Source organism: Schistocerca americana, chromosome 10, assembly GCF_021461395.2.
Source record: "Schistocerca americana isolate TAMUIC-IGC-003095 chromosome 10, iqSchAmer2.1, whole genome shotgun sequence".
Lineage (NCBI taxonomy): Eukaryota > Metazoa > Arthropoda > Insecta > Orthoptera > Acrididae > Schistocerca > Schistocerca americana.
Genome location: NC_060128.1, coordinates 158,350,439 through 158,376,121, shown reverse-complemented (window position 1 = coordinate 158,376,121; position 25,683 = coordinate 158,350,439). Strand labels below are relative to the sequence as shown.

At 44.9% G+C, this 25,683-nt stretch overlaps 1 protein-coding gene across 2 annotated transcripts in view; it reads left to right on the top strand.

Annotated features, from left to right (window-relative positions):
* Positions 1-25,683, top strand: part of LOC124552582 (all trans-polyprenyl-diphosphate synthase PDSS1) — a 737,622-nt gene that overhangs the window by 569,858 nt on the left and 142,081 nt on the right. For both annotated transcript variants that reach the window (XM_047126903.1, XM_047126904.1), the window contains one exon: positions 15,559-15,697. In XM_047126903.1, coding sequence (XP_046982859.1) covers positions 15,559-15,697 — 139 coding nt within the window. The remainder of the gene's footprint in view (positions 1-15,558; positions 15,698-25,683) is intronic.

Sequence of the window (25,683 nt, the reverse complement as noted above, 5' to 3'; positions counted from 1 at the left end):
TTTATTTCAAAATGGCAGTGACTTGTAAAAAAACTCGCCACCTAACACCTTGATGTCCTCAAGATTCAGAGAACAATCGGAGTGGCACAATCTTGGACTGGACAAGGAAACCGACTGTGTACTCTTCAAAGGAGACCACCGAAAATGTTAATATCTACGACCGGGCGAGAATTTGAACTGCCATATACTCGTATGTGAGTGCAGTGCCGTAACACTGCGCAGTCTCGGAGAGACAAAAAGGGACTCGGCAGATTCTATGCGTACTCGTCAGCACAGTGCCCTTACCATGAAGAAATACGCACAGAGCTTTGTACACCGACGGGGTAAATAATTTCCGTGTAGGGGCAGGAGAGTTACCTTTTACCTATTCGTATAGTGTAACACACAGAAGCCTACCTTACGAGAGAGGGAGATGAATCACATACCCGGAATTACATCATTAATCGTTAGCGAGACTATTAGCTCAATTCAGATCCGAAGAAGGGAGACGATACTGGATTTTCAAACGAATTTCAATTTAGGGAAAGTAGAGAGCCGGACGGTTAGCACCTTTACTCTGTGAATCCTGTGTCTTGCAAGGAGGCCACACAACAATCGGATATGTGTATTTTTGTATATTTATAGTGCGTGAAGAGCAGGAACCAAATACAAGTCATCCAAAGCCGTTCGATTCAACACTCAAAAGTTCTCAAGAAAATCGACTTTGAAGTATTCCGAGAGCCGGCCGTTGTGGCCGAGCGGTTCTAGGCGCCTCAGTCTGGAACCGCGAGACCGCTACTGTCGCAGGTTCGAAGCCTGCCTCGGGCATGGATGTGTGTGATGTCCTTAGGTTAGTTAGGTTTAAGTAGTTCTAAGTTCTAGGGTACTGATGACCGCAGAAGTTAAGTCTCATAGTGCTCAGAGCCATTTGAACAATTTTCTTGAGCCAGGACCACTGTCTGCCGTAAAATATCTAGGAGGAACTGTCTAAAGCGACCTTAAGTGGAATGACCACATAAAACAAATAGTGCGAAAAGCAGGTGCCAGATTGAGATTCTTAGGAAGAATCATAAGGAAATGTAACTCATCCACGTAAGAAGTGGCTTACAAGGCTCTTTTTCAACATATTCTTCAACATATTCTTGAACATATTCTTCATCAATAGGGGATTCTATCGAGGAAGGACTGATAGAAGAGCTAGAGAAAATACAACGAACAATGGCGCGTTTCGTCACGGCGTCGTTTGGCCGGCGCAACAGCTGTACAGAGATGCTCAAGAAATTCCTGTACCTGGCGCTACAAGAGAGGTTTTCTGCATCACGGAGAGGTCTGCTATTGAAATTTCGAGAGAGTACTTTCTGGGAAGGGCTGGACAACATGTTACTTCCGTCCACATACATACGAAATTACCACGACGAAAAAAAACCCGAGAATTAGAGCTAATACAGAGTGGCAACGACAGTCTTTCTTCCTACCCGCCATTGGCGATTGGAACACACCCACCGCCAAATGTTGTTAGGTGGCTTGCGGAAGAATATTGATGTGGATGTATATGTAGTTTCTGATGTACGTAACGTTACTTACATTTTAATTCTTCTCGCGTATTCAGTCGAGTGGCATCGTTCACATGGTGTCAGACAATCCAGGAAAATCTAAAGCGGCACAAGAAATTCCTTACTTTGCTCTCGTAATGGTATCCGAAGCATTCTCACTGATCGTCGGTTCCAGTTGTATTTTCTGTAGTTTATGTTGGAGGGACGGAATCCATGTGTACTCGACGGGAAAATAAGCCGCTGTGTGTTTCGCTTTCCTTCGTAATTGCGCTTCAGCGTTGCTACAGTTAGAGGGCTTCTTATGGCCGCTCTCTCGCGGTGTCCCAATTGCCTACCCACACGTGAGTCATTCTCTTGTACGTTTGCTGCGAAATGACTGTACTGCGCAACGGTTCTCTGCAATTGATCGGCTTGAGCGGTCAGTAACGTCCGCTTCTAGCGTTCCAGAATCTATTACGTCCAGTCTCGGTGTAAGTACGAGAGCTTTGGTTTTTGTAATTTCAATGTGCCGTCGACCGCGCGGTAGTTAGAGACGGAACATAAGCTCAGATTACGAAAGAACAGGGAAGAAAATCGTCCGCACCCTCTTCAAAAGCACCGCCCGGCTTTTGCCTAGAGTGACGAGGGGAAATGACAAACTAAATGTGGACGGCCACACGCGAATGTGAACCGTCGTTTTCCCGAATGCGAATCCAGTGTGCTAACTACTGCGCCACGTCACTGAGGTTCTACCTTCTTAAAAACAAATTAGTCATATGGTATAAGCCAGGACTTTAATAAAAAGCCGGCCGGTGTGACCGAGCGGGTCTAGGCGCTTCAGTCTGGAACCGCGAGACCACTACTGTCGCAGGTTCGAAGCCTGCCTCGGGCATGGATGTGTGTGATGTCCTTAGGTTAGTTAGGTTTAAGTAATTCTAAGTTCTAGGGGACTGATGACCTCAGCAGTTGAGTCCCATAGTGCTCAGAGCCATTTGAACCATTTTTGATTAAAAAAAATGAAAAATACTATGACAGGCAAAGAGTAGTTTGAAACTAGAACCAAATTCACTGAAATGAAATTAATGCGTCGTTGGGTGTGAAATCAACGGAAATGCAATGATGTGAAACGGCACCAGGTATGCTGATTTCTGGGTTTTAAGGGCTATGAACGTAATACTAGAAAATTAATGGCAGATCGTAACAGGGACCCGAATTCCCTGCTTTCCGTGAGCAGACGCTATAACTATTACACATCTGAGCACGCCTCCAGTCCTGATTAGTATTTTTGAAATAGCTAATGTTTCATACGAGGTGTGGCTAAAAAAAACCGGACTAGTACTGGTGAAACAATAAAACGAATGCAATAAGGCTGAAAGTCGCGTGGCCTGTCACGTGACTCTCGCTCCGCCTACTGCTCGAGTTTCATCTGCCTCCTGCACTCAGTCTGCCCGTGGCGTCTGTTTTAAGTAGTTGACGTTTTGTCTGTGCGTCGGAAAATGTTGAGTGTACAGTAAGAACAGCGTGTTAACATCAAATTTTGTTTCAAACTAGGAAAATCTGCAAGTGAAACGTTTGTAATGTTACAAGTGTACGGCGATGATTGTTTATCGCGAACACAAGTGTTTGAGTGGTTTAAACGATTTAAAGATGGCCGCGAAGACACCAGTGATGACACTCGCACTGGCAGACCATTGTCAGCAAAAACTGATGCAAACATTGAAAAAATCGGTAAACTTGTTCGACAAGATCGCCGTTTAACAATCAGAGCAGTGTCTGAGTTAACAGGAGTTGACAAGGAAAGTGTTAGGCAGATTCTTCATGAAAGTTTCAACATGAACAAAGTGTGTTCAAAAATGGTTCCAAAGTGTCTCACAATTGAACAGAAGGAACGCCGAAGAATGATTTGTTTTTGGCAAAACACAACATTCCCATCTTAGATCATCCACCCTACTCACCTGATTTGGCCCCCTGTGACTTTTTTCTTTTCCCTAAAGTCGAGTCAGCTTTGAAAGGAACTAGATTTGAGACTGTTGAAGCAGTAAAAGAAAAAGCGACGGAAGTAATGTATGGACTTACCGAAAATGATCTGCAGCATTGCTATGAACAGTGGAAAATTCGTATGGAGCGGTGTAGAGAGTACAGTGAAGGAGATAACATGAAATTGTAAATAATTGTAAATAAATGTTTTTTCCAGCATCAGTCCGGTTTTTTTCTAGCCGCACCTCGTATATGTTCATATGTGTGTGAAATCTTATGGGACTTAACTGCTAAGGTCATCAGTCTCTAAGCTTACACACTACTTAACCTAAATTATCCTAAGGGCAAACGCACACACCCATGCCCGAGGGAGGACTCGAACCCCTGCCGGTACCAGCCACACAGTCCACGACTGCAGCGCCTTAGAGCGCTCGGCTAAACCCGCGCGGCGCTGATGTTTCCCCCTGTGATTTAGGAACACTGTTACCGCAGGCTCCCCCCTGTAGTTGTGGGGACATAATAGCACCACTGGGGGTACGGATTTAACATACCTTTTACAATACATCTAACTTTGTTTTACAGGTCTCACTGCATATTTTACCTACATTAATTTGACCTTCATCGATCCATTCACTTTATCTCAATGCATTTAATTCAAGTCTTATGCAGCATTTGTGTCAGGGTGTATCAGGGTCCTGCAATGACTCCGTAAATTAGTTAGTAAGTTACATGCTCCATAGATGATTTGAACTACTTTTTTAACGATATGACGTGGAACGAGTGAGTTTATAGCATACGTATACTTAATTAGTTTCAGTGGATGTCTATATGCTGGCCGTTTACAAGCTCGTAAATAACACTCCGGCCTAGATGTAACGTTAATGAACGTCTTATTTTACAGTTCTACTCATGCAGCTGTACTTTTCTCTTTCACTATCAATATTTCTCCGTGTTAAAGACATTGATGTATGGTTACTTAAATTAATGTATAGTCAGAAGTAACAACAGGAAAACATATTTACCGCCGTTTCGTTTTCCAACACAGGGAGGGGTATCTCCAAGATTATAGATGTACATGCAAAAACTACAACGCATACAGAAAACAGACACATCCCTGGATAGAGGGTCTCTCCAAATTTGAGTCAGTTTACAAGTGCACAGTATGGGACCGATTGTGACGCCCGAATGTAAATATGTCGTGCAGTTCACTGACACGAACTGGCCGGGAATGCGTGATTGCCTACATTGACTGACGCTTAAAGTCTGAGCAATGTGCACGCTGTGAGCTACACTGCCTCCAGGCACATACAAAGGGCGTTCAAAAAGTTTTGCACAGTCGTCTCTTTTTTTTTAATTTTTTGCAGGAGGATAATGAAATTTTTTGTGAACATACATGGAACATGTAGCTATACATCATACTCAATGTAGCCTCCATCAGCTGTGACGCATCTGGCCCAACGTTCTTTCCATGATGTAAGTGCACTGTGGTAAAATTTTGGGGATTGACTTTTACACCATCGCTGGACACAGGAAATAAGGTCTTCCTCACATTCAAATGTTTTACCGCGCAGATGGGCCATCAGACGACCGAAGAGGTAAAAATCAGTCGGAGCCAAGTCCTGACTGTAAGGAGGATGAGGAACAATTTTCCAACCCATTTTCCTGATTTTCTCCTGCGTCATAAGGGCTGCATGGTGTTTGGCATTGTCATGGTGTAGTCTGATGAGCTGACCCTGAACCAGTGATACCATACTACCCAATAGGAAAACAGTCATTTCAGCAAGTAGTCGTGTCGTTACACATCTGTCATTTTGGATGATTTCATCAATCGTCTCCTTATTCGCATCATTCACTGCCATCGATGGCCTACCGCATGGTGGATTGTCCAGTAGAGAGAAATCACCTTTTTTAAACCCCTGCAACCACCGCTGGATACTGCTGCGATCCAGTGTGTCCTCCCCATAAACAGGGAGCAACTTCCTGTGAATCGATGTGGCAATCATCGCCGGTCTTGAAGAGAAACTCCATCACCGACCGTTGTCGCAACCTGACATCTATTTCACGGTTCATTATGGCTCACCTGTAAAGAAAAGAAAATAGTTTTATATACCAACTTAATAGCTATATCTTCCAAGTATGTCCACAAAAAATTTCATTCTCCTCCTGCAAAAAATAAAAAATATTACAGAGGACTATGCAAAATTTTTTGAACGCCCTTTGTGCATAGTTTCTAACAGTACTTGTATTAAACCTTTAACATACAATCGTAGCTCTTAATTGATAACTTATGACAGCCTTTTAAGCCGGCCGAGGTGGACGAGCGGTTCTAGGCGCTACAGTCTGGAACCGCGCGACCGCTACGGTCGCAGGTTCGGATCCTGCCTCGGGCATGGATGTGTGTGATGCCCTTTGGCTAGTTAGGTTTAAGTTGTTCTATGGTTTAGGGGACTGATGACCACAGAAGTTAAGTCCTATAGTGCTCAGAGCCATTTTAACCATTTTGAACAGCCCTTTAAATTCTAAATTTAGGAGCTAATTATATGAAGTACGGAAAAATCTAATTCTTGTTGCTGCTGGTACTCATTAAATAGGCAGCCTGCAACTGGAAACTTCCATTGTGCGCTGTTTTAGCTGTATAGTAATATACACCATCTGATCAAAAGTATCGAAACACTCGTATGTAATGAATTGTCCGCTAGATGTCGCGAGAGGGGGCTGTACATAAAAAAGGAGGCTGGAGTGTTCTGCTGTCAGTGCAGAAGCAGTAACAGCAGAATGGATCGCTCAGGAGAATTCAAGGACTTTGAACATGGACCAGTCATTGGATGTTACCTGAGTAGCATCTCCATCGAGGCATTTCAACTTTTCTTAATCTGCCCTAGCCGACTGTTGCTGATGTGATTCTGAAGGATGAACCGCAGCTAAACCAAGAGCAGGCAGACCTCATACACCGACGGACAGGAACCGCCGAGCATTGCGAAAAGTAGTTGTAAAAAATCGCAGGAAATCAGCGGTAGGAATCATTCTTGAGTTCCAAAGTGCTATCGACAGTCTAGGTGGACTGTGCGTCGTATTCCACAAAGAATGGGGAACAGTGTTCAAGCAGCTCCTCTCCGGTGAAAGCAAAGCGACGCTTGAGGTGGTGTAAAGAGTGACGCCACTGTATACCGGAAGATATTTCGAGTCATGAATCGCGCTATACCCTGTGGCAAATTGATTGGAGAGTTTGGGTTTGGCAAATGCCCGGACAACGTTGCCTGCCATCATGTGTGGTGCCAACAGTGAAGTATAGTGGAACTAAACTCCGCCCGAAACAGACCATCAAGGCCCAACGGTACCGACCGGCCGCCGCGTTGTCCACAACCACAGGCGTCACTGGATGCGGATATGGAGGGGCATGTGGTCATCACACCGCTCTCCCGGCCGTATGTCAGTTTACGAGGGAGCCGCTACTTGTAAATCAAGTAGCTCCTCAGTTTACCTCACAAGGCCGTAGGCGAATTATAGTGGAGGTGATGGTGCTGTGATATGAGTTTTTGTGATTGGGGTCTGGTCCCCCTACTGCTCTTACGAAAACGCTAAATGTGAAGTGATATGAACGCATTTTACAGCATTGTCTACTGCATACAGTAGAGAGTCAGTTCGGAGATAATGATTGCACCAGTATGAGAATGCACCGTGTCGCAAAGCAGCATTGTGAGGCAACAGTTTGTGGACAACAACATTCATAAAATGGATTTCCCTGTCCAGAGCCCCGACCCACGGAACATTTTCGGGATGAGTTGTCTTCATCTCGATCCTAGCGTCCAACGTCACTACCCTCTCTGGTTTTGGCTGTTACTCCCCCACAGACTCGGATACCTCATTGAAAATGAGAGTTCAAGCTGTCTTATAGGCGAAGGTTGATACACCCTGTATTAATGTCCACTAATAGGTGACCAGATATTATTGATGTGTATTTAAAAACATTTTTTAAAGAATTTTATTTGTTGGTCTACGTCATTTTTATTCCCGTCTAAATTAATGACCCTTATAACATACACACTTGTGACAGCGTTTTCTCAAATGCAGGTAAAACTTTTAGCTCTCTCATCAGTCTCATCTAAGCTTGCAAAATGGCAGCCGTTTATCATTTCCTACATTTTAGCGAACAGAAAAAGGCCACACGGTCCATGTCTGGCGAATGTGGTAGATGCGACATCGTTACACTGTTGGTCTAAGTAGGTTATAAGTCTAGGCTGGTGCACTATCATGGCCCAAAAGTCATGAAATGTTTCCTCACAAATCCGGGAGTTTTTTTTCGTAAATACTTTTTCGTTAATCGGCTTTGAATTTGTTCATTATAGTCCATATTGATCGATCCACCTTGTGGCCAGAACTTATGCTGCGCTATGTCGTTATAATCGCAGAACACAGTGACCTTAACCTTCATATTTGACCGCCGTTTTAAAAATGTTTGGGATCTCTGCGATCTAGACTGCTGAGATAGTTGAGCCTTAGTTTCGACGTCACAGCCGTAAACCTGTATTTCATCACCTGCTACGACACGTATCAGTAACTGGAATTCGCCGCTGCTTTTGTTCGAAATTCAGGAGTTTTTGAACAAATTATTCTGTCACGCGATTCGTACCCGAAACATCCGAAAAAATGTCGTGGTATGAGCCAGTTGGTATGCCAACATTATCAGCGACTTCCCTAATAATTTCTGATAGTCATTTCTTTCAGTGTTTCCACGATTTCATCGGTTAATGCTATGCTAGGGCGTCCAGGGTGTTCATCACCTTCGAGATCTTACGCGTCCTTCCTCGAAACGCATATACAGTCTGTTAAATAAGATGGTGGTCGGGTTAATCCGTAGAAAAAATTTATTTCACAAAAAACTAAAACATTTACATACATCATATATGAACGACAGGAAAAAGCAGTTCGAATTAACAATACGTTCTGTCACCCGCAGCGTCGATAATTGCTTGAGATCTCCGAAGCATGCTTGAAATAAAGTTTTCCACGTATCCACGTGGAAGAGACCTCGAAATGCGTCGAATTTGCGTTTACAGCTATTTCAAAGTTAAGATATTTTTTCCATGCAACTTCTTTCTGAGGTCAGACCATACATTTTCAGTGGGATTTGCGTCAGGCGACTGTGAGGGCCATTCCAGTACCTGCACACCTTTCTCCTTTTTCAGTCGTTGCAAAGGCTGCTGCGGTGCTTCGGATCAGTGTCCTCCCGCAGTATCAGTACTTCATTTTTGTCGATGAGCCAACGTTAGGCAGTCGACTTCAGATATCTTTGATAAACACGAAGTGTCAGCTACACTCGTGTCTCTTCCTGTGTGTTTCAGTCAAAAGTTTAAACTAAACTAATGCTTTATGGATATTGCGTGAAGGAAAAAGGTTCTTTCTGTTGGGTTGGAGAAGAAATGAGGCGAAATCTCTTACAAGATGTGTGTAATGCAGACCACGCTCTTACTTGCCAGATTGTAAAGTTGTACCATTCATAAAGCCTTTTTCCTCATAATATACTCATCAAAGCCGATATTTAACGTTTATAACGGTTTGTTACACTATATACGTTCTTGTAGCGAATTTTAATACAGATTGTCTGAAATAAAATATCATGTATGGCTAAGATGGTACAGACACTTTCGGACGTATTAACCAATAACTCGAAAATCGAGCGAATAACACTAATACTAAGCGTAAAACTAGAAAATTCCCTTTACTTTTTGAACACACCTTGTGTGATTTAAAGCGTGTTGTGGTGTACACAACAATAACGAGTAGGATTCAAGATTTCCAGAATTAATTTTCACTCTGGAACGCAGTGTGCGCTAGTTTGAAACTTCTTGGCAGATTAAAACTGTTTGCCGGGCTGGGAATCGAACCAGGAACCTTGCGTTTCGCGGCATGTGCTGTTCTTCTCTCCTCTGTTCTATTATTGTATACATTGTTAAAATAAGATATATTTCGTGCAAATTATGTACAGTAACACTACACACACCAATGTGAATAATTATATGTTATTATATGTTAATGTTTATGTCTTTAACTCTCACTCGCACTTCAAAAACTGTGGAGACTCTTCTCCTTTGTTCTATTATTGTATACATTGTTAAAATAAGATATATCTCATTCAAATTATGTATTGTAATAATAAATATCTATTGGAAATGATCATCTTAAAAGTGCAAAAAATGTAAATAGCACCTTTCCAGCAAGCACTTTAAAATTGTAATAAAAGAAAGAAATAAAATTGTAAAACCTGCTATGGCTAAAAAGTGCAGTGCAAGCACTAGAATAGCCCGACCTGTGCTTTTAAATATACAGGGTATTACAAAAAGGTACGGCCAAACTTTCAGGAACACCCTGTATATATATATATAAAACACTACCGCCTGATCAATGCAAGAACGACTCGCGACCCACGTTGAAGCTGTACTTCCGCCAGTACCTCATACACTGCCTTTCAAACTTCACAGTTTCATTCTGCCAGTAAGTTCCAGGATTCAAGGTATTTCGGACGTCCACGTTAGCCTTAGTCTCCGCCTGCGTAGCTGAGAGGTGAGCGCGCCTGACTACCATGAGTGTAATCAGGGCTCGGTTCCCGTTGTACTCCCAGGCGTTTCTCCTTTACTTCCGGTCACATTAATGTGACCACTTGCCAGAAGCCTGAATAACCACCTTTTGCAGCGCGGACCGCAGCGAGACGCGCAGGGAGATTGAGTGAGGTTCTGGGAGGTACCGACGGGGATCTGGAGCCATGCCGACTCCAGTACTGTGGCAGCTGAGCTACGTTTCTCGGCGGGAGGTCCATAGCGCGAATAGTCTGATCGAAGTGGTCCCATAGATTCTCGACTGTGTTTAAATTTAGGCATTTTGGTGACCAGCGGAGAACGGGCAACTCGTCCTGGTATTCTTTGAACCACGCATGTACACTATGAACTTTGTGACACGTTGCACTTTTGTGTTGGTAGTTGCCATCGTGCTGAGGAAAAATCAACTGCGTGTGCACGAGTACTTGGTCTCCAAGGATAGATGCATACTTGTGTTGATCCATTGTGCCTTTCAAAATGACGAGATCACCCAGAGAATGGCAGGAAAACATTCGTAACACCATAACGCTTCCTACTGCTTATGGGGCGTTTGCCTTAGACGGTTCATGGCGAACACGCCAGCGGCCATCTGTCCGATGGAGCGTAAAAGGTGATTCATCTGAGAAGGCTACCTGTCCACACTTAGGCAAGCTGGTCATTGACGACACACTGTTGGGAGCCCCATTTGTTCATTTGGGAGGTAAGTTGCTCAACAGTTGCCCGTCTGTTCGCCTGTACACATCTCCGCAACCGTCAGTCACCCCTGTCATCTACGGCGCTTGATGCACTGGAGTTGCATCGGCGCCCGTTTTGGACAGCGTCATTTTGCCACGCAACGGTATACTTTCACCACAGCGGCACGCGAACAGTATAGAAGATTGTCCGGTTCGGAAATACTTCCATCCTTGGCCAGAAATCCAATGGTCTTGCTGTTTTGGATGTCAGATAAATCGCTTCGTTTGCTCTTTCAGTGACTGCACTGGTTTTCGCGTTCCCGCGACACGCTTTATCTACATCTACATGGATACTCTGCAAATCACATTTAAGTGCCTGGCAGAGGGTTCATCGAACCACCTTCACAATTCTCTATTATTCCAATCTCGTATAGCGCGCGGAAAGAATGAACACCTATAGCTTTCCGTACGAGCTCTGATTTCCCTTATTTTATCTTTGTGATCGTTCCTCCCTATGTAAGTCGGTGTCAACAAAATATTTTCGCATTCGGTGGAGAAAGTTGGTGATTGGAATTTCGTGAGAAGATTCCGTCGCAACGAAAAACTCCTTTCTTTTAATGATGTCCATTCCAAATCCTGTATCATTTCTGTGGCACTCTCTCCCATATTTCGCGATAATACAAAACGTGCTACCCTTCTTTGGACTTTGTCGACTTACTCCGTCAATCCTATCCGATAAGGATCTCACATTTCGCTACAATATTCTAAAAGACGATGGACAAGCGTAATGTAGGCAGTCTCCTTAGTAGATCTGTTACATTTTCTAATTGTCCTGCCAATGAAATGCAGTCTTGAACCCACAACATTTTCTATGTGTTCCTTCCAATTTAAATTGTTCGTAATTGTAATACCTAGGTATTTAGTTGAATTTACGGCTTTTAGTTTAGACTGATTTATCGTGTAACCGAAATTTAACGCGTTCCTTTTAGTACTCATGTGGATAACTTCACACTTTTCGCACCATTCCGATATTTCTTCTAAATCGTTTTGCAGTTTGTTTTGATCTTCTGATGACTTTATTAGTCGATAAACGACAGCGCCATCTGCAAACAACCGAAGACTCTGCACTGCTAGTGCTGCTTCTGCCATTGTTGACGTCGAACACAGGTGATGGTCACATTAATGTGATTTTATCGTGCACTTGTATGAGAAGTAGCAGCTCCGAGGTCTGGAAAGCTGACAACGGCCGGGAGAGCGATGCGATGTTAGGACCCCATCCCACTCCACACAGCACAAAAATTATACTGTATACAGAGGATGACACAGCGGCTGATCGGCAGTGAATTTTTCTGTCAACGCCGGAGCCTGGAGCTGGTATATGAGCACAGTATCGTTTTAGGCTGCTGTTTGTATGAGTGTGCCTAGCAGTAGTAGAAGCCTGTTGCATAACTTGAGCGGGCAGTTCCACTTGGCTGGACATGCCCAGAGGCAGCAGTGCGTCACTAGCGCACGGCATAACGCCTCTGGCGGTTACCTCCCTCGGAGCAGGGATAGCCGACCGGCATTAACCTGTTTCCTGCAACCAGCTGCCCGGCGCCTAGACAAACCGGCAAGGTCGCTAGTTCACTGCCGGACTACCAAGTTCACTTATGTAAACGGAATGCTGCTTGCCACGTGCCCCCAAGGTAGACAAGTTTACTGCGACGTGCGTTTCTCGAGATTTATTTTTCTCTTTAAACACCCAGCTCCCATATTGCGGTTTTTGAAGTAGGCAAGGCATATCGGGATACGTTTTCAGGTTTCCACTTATGTAACTGTTTAGTGGCTGAGATTGGCGTAACAGAGACCTTATTGATTATTCTACTCTTCGTCAGAGTCTGGAATAATTCCGCCATTCATGTTATGTACTGCGATTTCGCTCACTTTGTATACAATACCTGATCAAAAGTATCAGGTCAGTGACTAGTGGACATCAATTTGTGGAGGGTCCACCCTTCGCCCTTATGGCGGCTTGAACTCTGTTGGGTACTCTTTAGATGAGGTGTCTGAAGGTGTGTGGAGGAATAGCAGCTCATGCTTCCTCAAGAGCCCAAACCAGAGACACTGCGGCCTGGCGAGAAGTCGACGTTTTGACATATCCCAAAGATCGTCCATTGGTTCAGATCGGGCCTCTGGGTAGACCAGCTCCTTTCAGCAATGTCATTGTTCGCAAACCGTTGCCTCATACATGCTGGCTTATGACAGTGTTCATTGATATGCTGGTACAAACAGTCTTGGTCTCGGGACTGTTCCTCTGCAATACAGTACGCAGTACGTAAAATGTGTTCGTGTCCTTCGGCATTCAGCATTTTCTTAAGCGCAGTAATGGGCTCATGACTTGACCACGAAAAACACACCTACACCGTAGCACCATCCCATTCGTACTTCGATACTGGGATTATACATGATGCCAGGTAACGTTCTCTAAGTATTCGCCAAAGCCAAACCCGTCCTTCGGATTGCTACAGGATGAAGCGTGGTTCATCACTCCAATCAACTCGCTTCCAATCGTATACTGTCCGTTGTCGTCACTCGATTACACCACTTCAGGCGTTACTTAACAACGACTATAGAAATCTGTGGCTTACGAGAAGCATTGTACCCCATTCTTTATCAATGCCCACGCATAGTCTTTGAGCTAGCTTGACTGGTGTAGCACTTCGGAACTCATGAATGATTCCTACGGATGATTTCATGCGATTTTTGTACAACCACGCTTCGCAATACTCGACAGTCCCGCCGGCCGGAGTGGCCGAGCGGTTCTAGGCGCTACAGTCTGGAACCGCGCTACCGCTACGGTCGCAGGTTCGAATCCTGCCTCGGGCATGGATGTGTGTGATGTCCTTAGGTTAGGTTTAAGTAGTTCTAAGTTCTAGGGGACTGATGACCTCAGAAGTTAAGTCCCATAGTGCTCAGAGCCATTTGCACCTTTTTTTTTTTTTTTCGACGGTCCCAGTTCAAAAATGGTTCAAATGGCTCTGAGCACTATGGGACTTAACAGCTATGGTCATCAGTCCCCTAGAACTTAGAACTACTTAAACCTAACTAACCTAAGGACATCACACAACACCCAATCATCACGAGGCAGAGAAAATCCCTGACCCTGCCGGGAATCGAACCCGGGAACCCGGGCGCGGGAAGCGAGAACGCTACCGCACGACGGTCCCAGTCCTTCGGTGCATGAGGTCATCTTGATTTACCTTTGATTCATCCTTCACTTGTCCGTTTCACAATCACGTCACTAACAGTCAACTTGGACGTGTTATGAAGGGTTCAGATATCCTTGATGGATTAGTTACTCTGTGAAATCCAGTGGCTGGTCCACATTCGAAGTCACTGAGCTCTACTGTCCAGTCCTTTCTGCTGCCAGTGCTTCGCTAAACAAAATACTCCCCGCCTCCTTTTATTATGGCGGATCTGCCTTTCGTGACTACTAGTGTTAATTTCTTCTTACATAAGTGTGTCCGGATACATTTCATTAGAGACTGTATAAAGATAAAGCTTCTCTAAACGGCATAGTTGATTGCAACACAACTGTGCTTTACTGGACATTTGATGTGGTACGTTCTTACCATCCTCCAACCTTTGAACTGCCTTACCCAATCCGTTATAGGGAAACATTCAATTTAATGCCTATTACGGACCATGCTGCAACGTGGCATTTTTCACAGATTTTGAGATTAAGACTCTTGGCAGTTTGGCAGTTAATTACATCTACCACTACTCGGCAAACCACCTTATGACATGTGGCGAAACGTTCGTTACCACCATCGTTTCCGCCATTTCTGGTCCCTACCGAGCAAGATGACGCAGTGGGTAGCACACTGGACTCACATTCGGGAGGACGGCGGTTCAAATCCGCGTCCGGCCATCCTGATTTGGGTTTTTTGTGATTTCCGTAAATCGCTTCAGGCAAATGCCGGGAAAGGGCGCGGTCGATTTTCTCTCCCATCCTTCTCTAATCCGAGCTTGTGCTCCGTCTCTAATGACCTTGTTGTTTGGCGGGAAGTTAAACACTAATCTCCTCGTCCTCCTCCTCCTCCATCTCTGGTCCATCCACGGGTGATGCGTGGGAAGAATGATTGTTGCTGAATCTCCGTTTCTCTGATATTCAGGTCGTGGTCATTTGTCGAGATGCGTGTGCGACAAACTATAAGGTTATCGTACCCTTCTAGAAACGTACGCTCTCCGACCTCCAACAGTAAACCCCCACATGTAGCCCGATGCCCCTCTTGCAGCGCCTGCCACTGGAGTCTGTTGAGCATTTCTATACCACACACACACACACACACACACACACACACACACACACACACACACACACTTGCTAAGCGATTCCGTGACGACATGCCCCGCTTTTCGTTGGCCCCTGGTAAGAGTACCAGGTTGACGAGAAATATTTAGCAATAGATTGTTTTGTAAGCCACTGCTTTCGCGGATGAATTTCATTTTCTTAAGATTCCTCCAATACATTTCAGGTTCGTACCCAATTTTCCTGTAACTCATTCAGTTTATATCGCTACTTCTCAGCATTTTTGTAACTGTTTCCAGTGATTTATGACAGATAGTCATTAATTTAAAACATTTTACATTTCGACATCGCTAGTTTTCCGTCGACAACGCTGAGCTGAACCCACAACTGTCAAATGTTACGTGGAACACAACCCAGGAAACGCGTTGTAGTAAAGTAACTAAAATTGAGTGGCTACGTTGTGTTTCTTTGTTTTTACTTCCTTGTCTAACAAAGAGTGTTGGTGTTCGCAGCCTGCTTGCGTCGCAGCGGCAAGTGGCTATGATCTGCGAGATGATCCACTCGGCGTCGCTCATCCACGATGACGTCATCGACCAGTCAGACTTCCGGAGAGGGAAGCCGAGCGTCAACGTGCTGTGGAACCACAAGAAGGTAGGCCGCAGCCGTAGCCGCCGCGCCACTTCACAGGCGGACGACTCAACATGTTTCACTTGTGTGTGGACCATGTGATCTCATGAATATATAAAAAAAATTATAATATCTAGATCGCAGGGCATGTGTAAAGGAAGTGTAGCGATGCCATCTAAACATTATAATTAGTTTTATGGAGCAGTTTGCGATTTTCCACTCCATCTGCGTGTCTCACTTCGATTTTCGGGGAAAATTTGTGACATACCATTTCCTGACCATCCTTTGATCTTCATTTGGATATCGCCTACGCCAGAGTCGGTGACCGCGGGAAGGGAGTTCCTCCAGCCTGGCGGCCATGGGTTGGTCTTTCCCTAATCCTCCTGAATGGGCAGTGGAGGGGCCTATGAGGCTGGCTCAAGGACGAGTGATTCTCCCAGTATTTTGCAACGGAGTGACCGATGCGAGCGGGCAGTAGCCAGTGATAGTGCCCACATCTTGTTCGTGATTCTCCTTAGATTATGTAGCTAAATCGTAAATAGTTACGCAAGTGTTCTGGGAGCTCACATAATCGCACATAATCGTCGAGTCTACTGACAGTCCTCACAGGAACGGGTGGCGTCGTGTGCCCTCCGCGGCAGAGGTAGTGTTCTAAAGTATGTTTCGTATGGCTGCAGATGATGATCTTCACTCGACTTGTTTTACCAGTGCGGTAAGTCTACAAGAATCTAAAGCGCACTCTAAGACAAGAGAGAGAGAGAGAGAGAGAGAGAGAGAGAGAGAGAGAGAGGCGCGACGAAAAAATTATCCGAATAGGACGGAAATCAGTAGATGTGGTCTACATGTGCAAACAAACAAAATGGAGCAAGTCAATAAGGCGTTGGTTCACTTCTGGCCCTTATTGAAGCAGTTATTCGTGTTGACATTGACTGTTACGGTTGTTGGATATTCTCCTGAGGGGTGTCGTGCAAAATCCTACCTAATTGGCGCGTTAGATCGTCAAAATCCCTATCTAGTCGGAGGGCCGTGCCCATAATGCTCTAACTTCCTCAGATTTGAGAGAAGTGGCAATTTCCAGCGGATACACAAAACCGGCATCTTATTCACCTGGAAAAATCTTGAAAGTAATAGTCTTTGTTCGACAGTTGAAAATTAGCAGAAGGTAAGTACGTGCATAAGGTGATTTAATAAAATACATCAGTGATGTGAACGAAACGGTACTATTGTTGAACGCATGGAGAGCTTCAAACGCAGCACAATAGTAAATAGGAAGAGATAAGTGATGTCCAGTATTAAATAAAATAAGACAGAAAACTGATCTTGAAAAACATTTGGAAAATAGCTCTTGGTGTGCACGGTGGTGTGTGTGTGTGTGTGTGTGTGTGTGTGTGTGTGTGTGTGTGTGTGTGTGTGTCAGTCCGACGTCCGAGACTGAGAGGAAAAGAGGGATGGAGACAGGAGGAAGTAGAAAGTTCAGCGGTCTCACGGAGGCAGCTTTCGACCGCAAAAATTTATGACAGTCACTGGTCCCCGGATTCTTTTATAAATACCGTCTGTCTCTCTGCTAACATCTTGCTTTTTCTCCACAACTCCGAGTAAATGTCACGAGGAATCCAACAGGTTTCCCTTATACTGGTTCCCAGTGCGTTGGAACTGCTTAACTGTGAAAGCATATGTGTTCTAGCCGCCAGCCTGCGGTAAATGCCGCAGCACTGCCGCAGTGGTAATGTTCTGCTCTCGATTTCGGGAGCACGCCAGTTCACATGTAACTGTTCCAGTGGTTTCCTTAAACGGCGCAAGACGAATGCCAGGAGTGCTCCCAAACGTTCGCGATTTTCTAGTCCAGTTCCAAATCGTACAAAAAAAAAAGAGGAATTAATATAGCTCTGCCGTTCTGGCCCATTTGGACAAAATCAGGTCCGACCGACCGCCGTGCCATCCTCTTGCAGTGCGTCATAGGATGCGGTATGGAGTGGCTTGGGGTCAACACACCGTTATTCGTGCGATTGCCGGCATTATAGACATCAGAGCCACTGCTTCTCACTCAAGTAGCTTCTGGGTTGGCATCACGAGGCCGAGAGCACCACCTTCCAGTCCTCCCGTCAAGGATATATCCGTGGCAGTACCCGAATCGGACTCCGGTTCTTCGAATAGCCGTCAGACACCCGACTATCCAGCTGTGGAGGTGGACCAATTCGAGATTGTGCTCTGACTCGGAATACCTCGTCGCCGATGGGATGTAAAACTCTTAATCTTCCTCCATCACTTTCTCCGACTTTCGAGGTAGTTCACGATTCACTTTGCACGTAACAAGGTTTTTGATCAGACAATGATTGCGGTAATGTGTGTCAACAGGAGCAGAGGTCTCTACAGATCCAGATATTCGCAAATATTCGCAGTAATAATATTTTTATTCCAATGAAAGTAAATTTCCTCATAGCTTTACCTTTTATTTTTGTTTTGAAGTTCATCTTTTCTGTGCACACTCGATTTGAAGACAATAATGTCTCATCTTCTTAGGTATGCTTCGTGAATAGAGAGCAACTGTCGTTCCATCAAGGAAGGCGCTCATAATGCGTCCGCCACGCAGTTTGATACTTCATGTCCAACGCCCACCCCTCTCTGCGTCATATAAAAAAAAAAGTGGACGATGTTTTACACGACCTATGAAAATGTGTCGCAGACAAACTATGGGCGGCGCATCCCATGGTGGAACGGCAGTTAAAGCACTTACAGCGTGCGACTCATGACCGGCCGGAGTGGCCGAGCGGTTCTAGGCGCTACAGTCTGGAACCGCCCTACCGCTACGTCGGAGGTTCGAATCCTGCCTCGGCCATGGATGTGTGTGATGTCCTTAGGTTAGTTAGGTTTAAGTAGTTCAAAGTTCTAGGGGACTGATGGCCTCAGAAGTTAAGTCCCATAGTGCTCAGAGTCATTTTTTGGGATTCAGGCAATATTGCCTTCAAATCGATTGTACATATATCAGATAGCAGTCGAAATAAATATACCAGCTTCAAGGAAATTGGATGTCGGATTAATATATAACAGTTGAAAGTGATGTGGATATTCGGTAAGTAGCGGATAAAAGTCTGTGCCTATGCCAATATTCTCTGGTATATTTGCAATAATAATCACACTGTAGTTAATATTAAAGAATAGTAGCAATATCGAGATCTGCGTGTATCGATAATTATTATTACCCATTTGGTAAGGAGTGCGCTGTACCCTTAACTGGATAGGAGCGTTGTGAACTTCTATAAGGGCTAAAGAAGGCGACATGACCTCCTTCATGTTTTTCCGCACCTTTTATGCGTGTATCCTGTTTCTGTCGTACCATCAGCTCCCTTGCATCTATTTCACTCCAGTTTCGTATGCAGCATAAGATGTCGCTTATACACTTATTGCACACTACTACAAAGCGACGAGACCGCTGTTCTCGGACACTTCATCCATCGCAATTTTTGCTTCATCACCTAACTCCTTTTGTGTTTAATAAAAGAAATGGTCCGAAACAGGGTGTAATATGCACCATTTAAATAAAAAAAATGGTTCAAATGGCTCTGACCACTATGAGACTTAACTTCTAAAGTCATCAGTCCCCTAGAACTTAGAACCTCTTAAACCTAACTAACCTAAAGACATCACACACGTCCATGCCCGAGGCAGAATTCGAACCTGCGACCGTGGCGGTGGCGCGGCTCCCGACTATAGCACCTAGAACCGCTCGGCCACTCCGGCCGGCATTTAAATAAAGATCGTCTACATTGCATCTTACTTCAGACGGTGTTTCCTTTTATTAAGCATTTGGAGTCCGTAGATCACCACAAAAACAAAATCATTTTTGTGTGTCACATGTACCCTCTGAGAGCGGAAAAAAATATTGCAGTTTCAGAAAAATTCGGATGATTTGTACAAGAGAAATATGTTGACGAACTGGGAAAGTCAATAACGCTTTGCGCCACCTGCGGCCAGTACGCAAGCTGTTATTCGGTTTGCCATTTGTTAACAGAGTTGTTAAATGCGCGTCTGAGGGATGGCATACCAAATTCTGCCCAATTGGCTCGTTAGATCGTCTAAATCCTTACCTGGTTTGAGGGCCCTGCCCATGATGCTCGAAACAATCTCAGTTGAGGAGAGATCCAGCTACCTTACTAGGAAAGGTAGGGCTTAGCAAGCACGAAGACAAGCAGTAGAACCTGTCCCACATGGGGGCGGGCATGATCTTGCTGAGATGCAAGTCCCAGGATGGCTTGCCATGAAGGGCAACAAAACAGGGCATAGAAAGGCGGCGACGTGCCGCTGTGCTGTGAGGGTGCCGCGGTTGCACAACTACGAAATGAAATGAAATGACAACCCAGACCATCACTACAAGTTGTCGGGCCGTGACATCCGCTTGGTACTCCAGAGTTGTCCGTGGCGTCTCCAGACGCGTCTTCGTCCTGAAATCTCATTGGCTGGAGTAGAATTGGCTTCCGTGACGAGTCCCACTTGAAATAGAGCCCCAATGCTAGCTGAGGAACGCAGCGAAAGAGGGGATAGATATAGTGCGTCCCTTTTAAGAGCTGTCAAGCGCATTTTTCCAATTTCGTTTTTGCAATGTGTAGCTGGAATCAGCCCAAGCAAATATTGCTCATAGCGTTTTTCATGCGACTACCAGTTTCCACGGTAAGCGTCGTTTCAGTCCTGTTAAACTGAAGAGAAAGAAAAAAATAAAAAAAATTATAAAGCGGACATTAACGTGTCTATCCGTTTAGCGGCCCCAATTTGAGAAATGAAATATTAGTTTTATCGATATGTATAAACAAAAGTCAGTAAAACACGAAGAGTAACCAGTACTCAAGCATCGCCTTGGCCCGCGCTGACTGCTGCCACCAAGCAGCAGCGCTGGTCAGTCGCTGCTTGTGTACTGGTTACTCTTCGTGTTTTACTGACTTTTGTTTATACATATCGATAAATCTAATATCTCATTTCTTTAATTTGGGAGCGCTAAACGAGTAGGCACGTTAAAGTCCTCTTTGAAAATCATTTTATGTGTAACTGGAAACAAACCGACGCTTTCCGTCGCCACTGTGAGTCGCATGAAAGACGTGATGAGCAGTGTATGTTTGGTTTGACACCAGCTACACACTGCTAAAACGAAATTGCAGATGTGATGCCGATCATTTTGCCGGCTTAAAAACGTTGATGCTCTTGACGGGTATGCAGCCGCATTTTGTAGTCCGGACGACACGATATTTCGACGGTCCAACTGGCCACCATCTTCAGGTGAGATTGCAGGTGTACAGTCACGCCAGATTTGATATCAGATCGGCGGCTCCTTTGCACCCCGAAAACTGGCCGCTGCGCGTACGCGAGAAGCTGAAGGGCTGTCCTCTCCGAACGGAAGAACACGCGGCGCCGCTCAAGCTACGATGTAGCCGGTAAAAAACCAGACCATTGTTGTTTTGTATCTAATAAAATAGGATTCCACATCTTGCTTAGAGGAAAATCTTTATATATATATATTAATAACGTCATCGGATTTCGATGGATTCCTTAAGTATACAATCCCTGTAACGGGAACACGGAACAATAATTTACGTCTCTTTAAACGACATATAATGCACATCACTGAGGCAATGGTCACCGACGGTAGATTTTTCAGGCTGGAGCAAACATGGTGTGAGGTTGATGTTTCATACGTCCGTCATAAACCGTACAAATAGTTAGTCCTTTACAAGCTTTTCCGCAAGGACAGGGAAGTTTATATAATCCAGGCTTCTTCAATCCCAAACCATCTTTAACAGATCCAAGAAGGGCTGTAGTTTTGGCCAAAGCCAATAGGATACTTTTGATGCTGTATTTTCTGAGAATCCTCAGGAGCAAACAAGATGTAGAATCCTGTTTTATTAGATGTAATACTACAGCGGTCTGATTTTCAACCGGCTGCATCTTAATTTGCGATTCATGGCAATTGTTAGTTTCTACCACATGCAGGATTGCAATTCTTCGCTTCGCAGAGGGCAGCCTTCTGCTTCTCGCACGCGCGCACCGGCTTGATCCTGGGGTATAAAGGAGCCGCCGTATTTGATGTTACCTCAGGCCGAACTTCTGGATTACAACCTTCCCCAACTCTCCACACTTATAAAATCCTGACCCATCCAGTGCTATGAAAATGCTGCATGGATATCCGCCACACCAAGGTTCTGTATGTCTCTCTAGATCCTCGAACGCCATGCGCTCTGTTTCGCTTTCCGCATCCGCTTACCTTCCCCCACAGAGATCCTCTATCAGATTACCAAATTCCCAACCCTCCTCACCCACATCGAACACCTCCGCATCTCCTATACTATCCGCAAACTAGATTTCAATCACGCCGTTGCCTCCCCTCTGATCACGAACTTTGGTATGCTGCCGCGCCTTCAGAAACACATCCCTCCATCCCTACGCCTACGCACACTCCATATCTCAACGCAACTACATCCAGCTCCCTCTCCCAGACAATGAGACCGGCCCCGATATGTATCCCTCCTACTTCAACCCTTCCCCACCTATGCCACTCCACATCAGGACTCCTCTCTCCTTTTCCCTCTCTACCCATCCCTATCCCTTTCTTGTACCCACACACCATTACTCCTCCTCACCCTCTGTCCTTCCCACCGTCTGTACTCGCATTATCCACTTCACCTCCTACCTATCAGACCTAACAGACCACTATCTCTTCACCCACAGGAACATATTCTGTCCTACCACAATACTTCTCATCCAGTGCCGGTCCTTCAGATGTTAAGTGGAACTCCAGTGCTGCAGTGCTTTTTTCATAGCAGTGGCGTTTTTAAATTGATATATCTTTCGTCATTTTATCTGACCGTCATTAACATTTTCAATTGAAAACGTACAGTTCTCATTTTTTCCATCGTCTTGGCTGAAGAGCGAAGTATTGTACCACTGATAGCCAATTCCCCGCCCACCTGGGGCATGGGGGATGAAATAACAATAAAGAAAAAAAAATGTTACTTGAGTTCCCTTGTGACTATGCATCTAGAGATGGCGGCTAGTTGGACCGTTGAAATATCGTGCCTGAACTTGGGTAAATTGCGTGCGTTAAATCCTACGGGGGAAAGTTTTTTAAAATTAATAGAGCCGAACCTGAGCTGATCTGATCAACTGTAGCAAAACAGGTGCTGCGTACGATGAACAAAACAACATGTGGGTTGCAAACTGACTCCATAAATGATTAAACTACGAAATTTAGTAACTGAGAGAAATATCATGTCCATTATACGCCGTGGTCTGTTGATGAATCTGTGTCGATTCCCAAGGTTTCGTCTCCGACTGCGGGAGACATCTTCAAGGGGGTCCGTAGCTCGATGGAAGGTCCAACACACCCATTGGCTCGCTACTGTAGCGAGCCAATGGGTGTGTTGGACCTTCCATCGAGCTACGGACCCCCTTGAAGATGTCTCCCGCAGTCGGAGACGAAACCTTGGGAATCGACACTGAATTCATCAACCGACCACGGCATAACAGCCCGGATAGTTATAATGGACATGATATTTCCGGCCGTGAAAGTCTACATTTTAGTATGAGAGAAATACGTAACACAACTACAGTACTAGCAGTCGATGGGGACGCTTTGTTCATAGGAAAAACAAAGATCTGTGATGAACGTGGCAATGCAGCCAGTATACATCACACTACAGGCGGTGCTCCTCCAAGACGCCTGGTCGGATCTGGAAACGTCGGCCGAGAACCTAATTCACGCCGCCACACTAGAGCCAATCGCTCACAGTTAACTAAACTTTCGGGGCTGTAATTATTTGTTCGTACTACCTGCCTCGAAACTGCAGTTCCTCTGCTTCTTAGCGAAACTGTATCGCAGACTGGATGCACCAGATTATAAAATACTCTGGCCAGCATCCCGCGCGTTCGTCAAATTACGTAGAGTGAACGCTAGTGGGAACCTAAATTAGTTTGATTTGGCTGATATTCCATGGAGCATTCCTAATGAGACGTTTCTCAGGAAAGGGGGAAAAAACCACAATGATAGCAGATGTATACCACCTGCAGACAACGTAATGTGGTTTACGAAATATAGATGTAGATGTTATGTGACGTGCATTAGCACCAACTCGTGTGCTGTACCGTTTAAATAAATATCTTTGACGGGGGTTGTAACATCCCGTCACTTCGATCGGTTAAAGACGTGACTGTGTGATCCTGCACGTATGTATTTTGGAACAAGAAGTCAATTCCGAACATAGTCGAATCGACACGGCGAGTATGTACATTTCACTGCCAAGAATGATACGTACTCCACACTCAAAGTTTAAGGCCAGTTTGTTGATTGTAGCGCTTATCATAAACTTACCTAAAGCAGGTCAAAGTTCTTACAAAAAGTCAAGATTCTGATTCAGCCACTCCGCAGTTTCATCTGTACGGAAAAACATGTAGTTCGCTTTCAGTGCTCTTGAAAGGGAACAATTGCTGCATTGTGGAGGAAATGACCACGCGAGACTTTTACTGCGTCCCTATGAACTTTCGCTAGTCACATTCGATAACAGAGAACCGGTGTCTGAGATGCGGTGTGCAAAGAAAGGAGTAGGTAGATAATTAGCTCCGATTCATTGCAGAGGACAGTGACTAAGCACACGAATGGCGAAACACAGGCACCTTGAATGAGAAACTGGGGTAATTTTCTCCTACGAGTCCCTGCAATTTAAAAAAAAAAAAAAAAAAAAAAAAAAGTCAGCTACCGGCACATTTGATCTCAATGCCCTGATTCTACATTGCTTGACAAGGGGAAAAAAGAAGGCACCCAGAAAGGGAGGAGGAAACGAAATGAAACTTCACTGGTTGAGAGGGTACGTGATGTTATTCCAGTGATCATATAATCTTGTCAAATTTACGAAGAACTTGGCAGTATGAACTGACTTATCAAGCAGTATAACATTGCACTCCATCTGGCGTGAATGCATGCACTGATTCGATTAGGAAGGGTATCATAAAGCTGTTGTGTCCTCTCTTGAGGCAAGGTGGCTCACAAGTATTGTAGCAGGTCGTTGATATCATGGGTACTAGCCGCGCGGTGTGGCCGTGCGGTCTTTGGCGCCATGTCACGGATTGCGCGGCCCGTGCCGCCGGAGGTTCGAGTCCTCCCTCGGGCATGGGTGTGTGTGTGTTCTTCTTAGCGTAAGTTAGTTTAAGTAGTGTAAGTCTAGGGACCGATGACGTCAGTAGTTTGCCCCTTAGGAATTCACACACATTTGAACATGGGTACTAGCGCTGGAATGTTGTTTATCTATCGGGGACAGATTTAGGGATCTTACTGGCCGCAGAAGTACCTCAACATCACGCAGACAGTTCTAAGAGATATGTGTCATGTGTTTTCGTATGTCCATCGTTGTGATTGGAGGTCTGGGGGAATTTGGCCGTTCACTTATGTAAGAAATGAAAACCTGCGGCCGTCCTTATTATGTCATTTGTTATATGGCTACCAGTTAATAGTTGATGGCTGGAGGGACGACATCGTGGTTACAGGTAGTCTGCGTAAACCAGTTATAGATGTATGCCACTGATGCATCATGTATACAGATGGTGTTAACCCCTTCGGCATTAGCTAAGACCTGAAGATGGTGAACTGAAGCACCGAAAGTGGTAGCTGTACGATAAATGACATCATAAGGACGGCTGTAAGTGTTTCATTTTCTTACGTTTGTGCCGTGTCAATGAACATTGTATTGTTGAAAACTGGTACCACGATACTGTCGCATTAGAGGTAACACACAAGGACGCAGGATGTCTGTGACATGCCGTGCGCCCTCAGAGTTCGTTCAGTCACTATTAGCCTTGACCTCAAGTCATCTCGATGACTCCACAAACAATGACTGATGTGCCTCTTCAAACGTTGGAAGAAAGGAATATGTTCCAGGTTGTTGTCATACTCGCAGACGATGGTCATTAGGGGTAGTGCAGAACCGCTATCTGAGTCGTTTTAAGGCCCATGCAACAAAAGCCGCCGTTTGGGACGC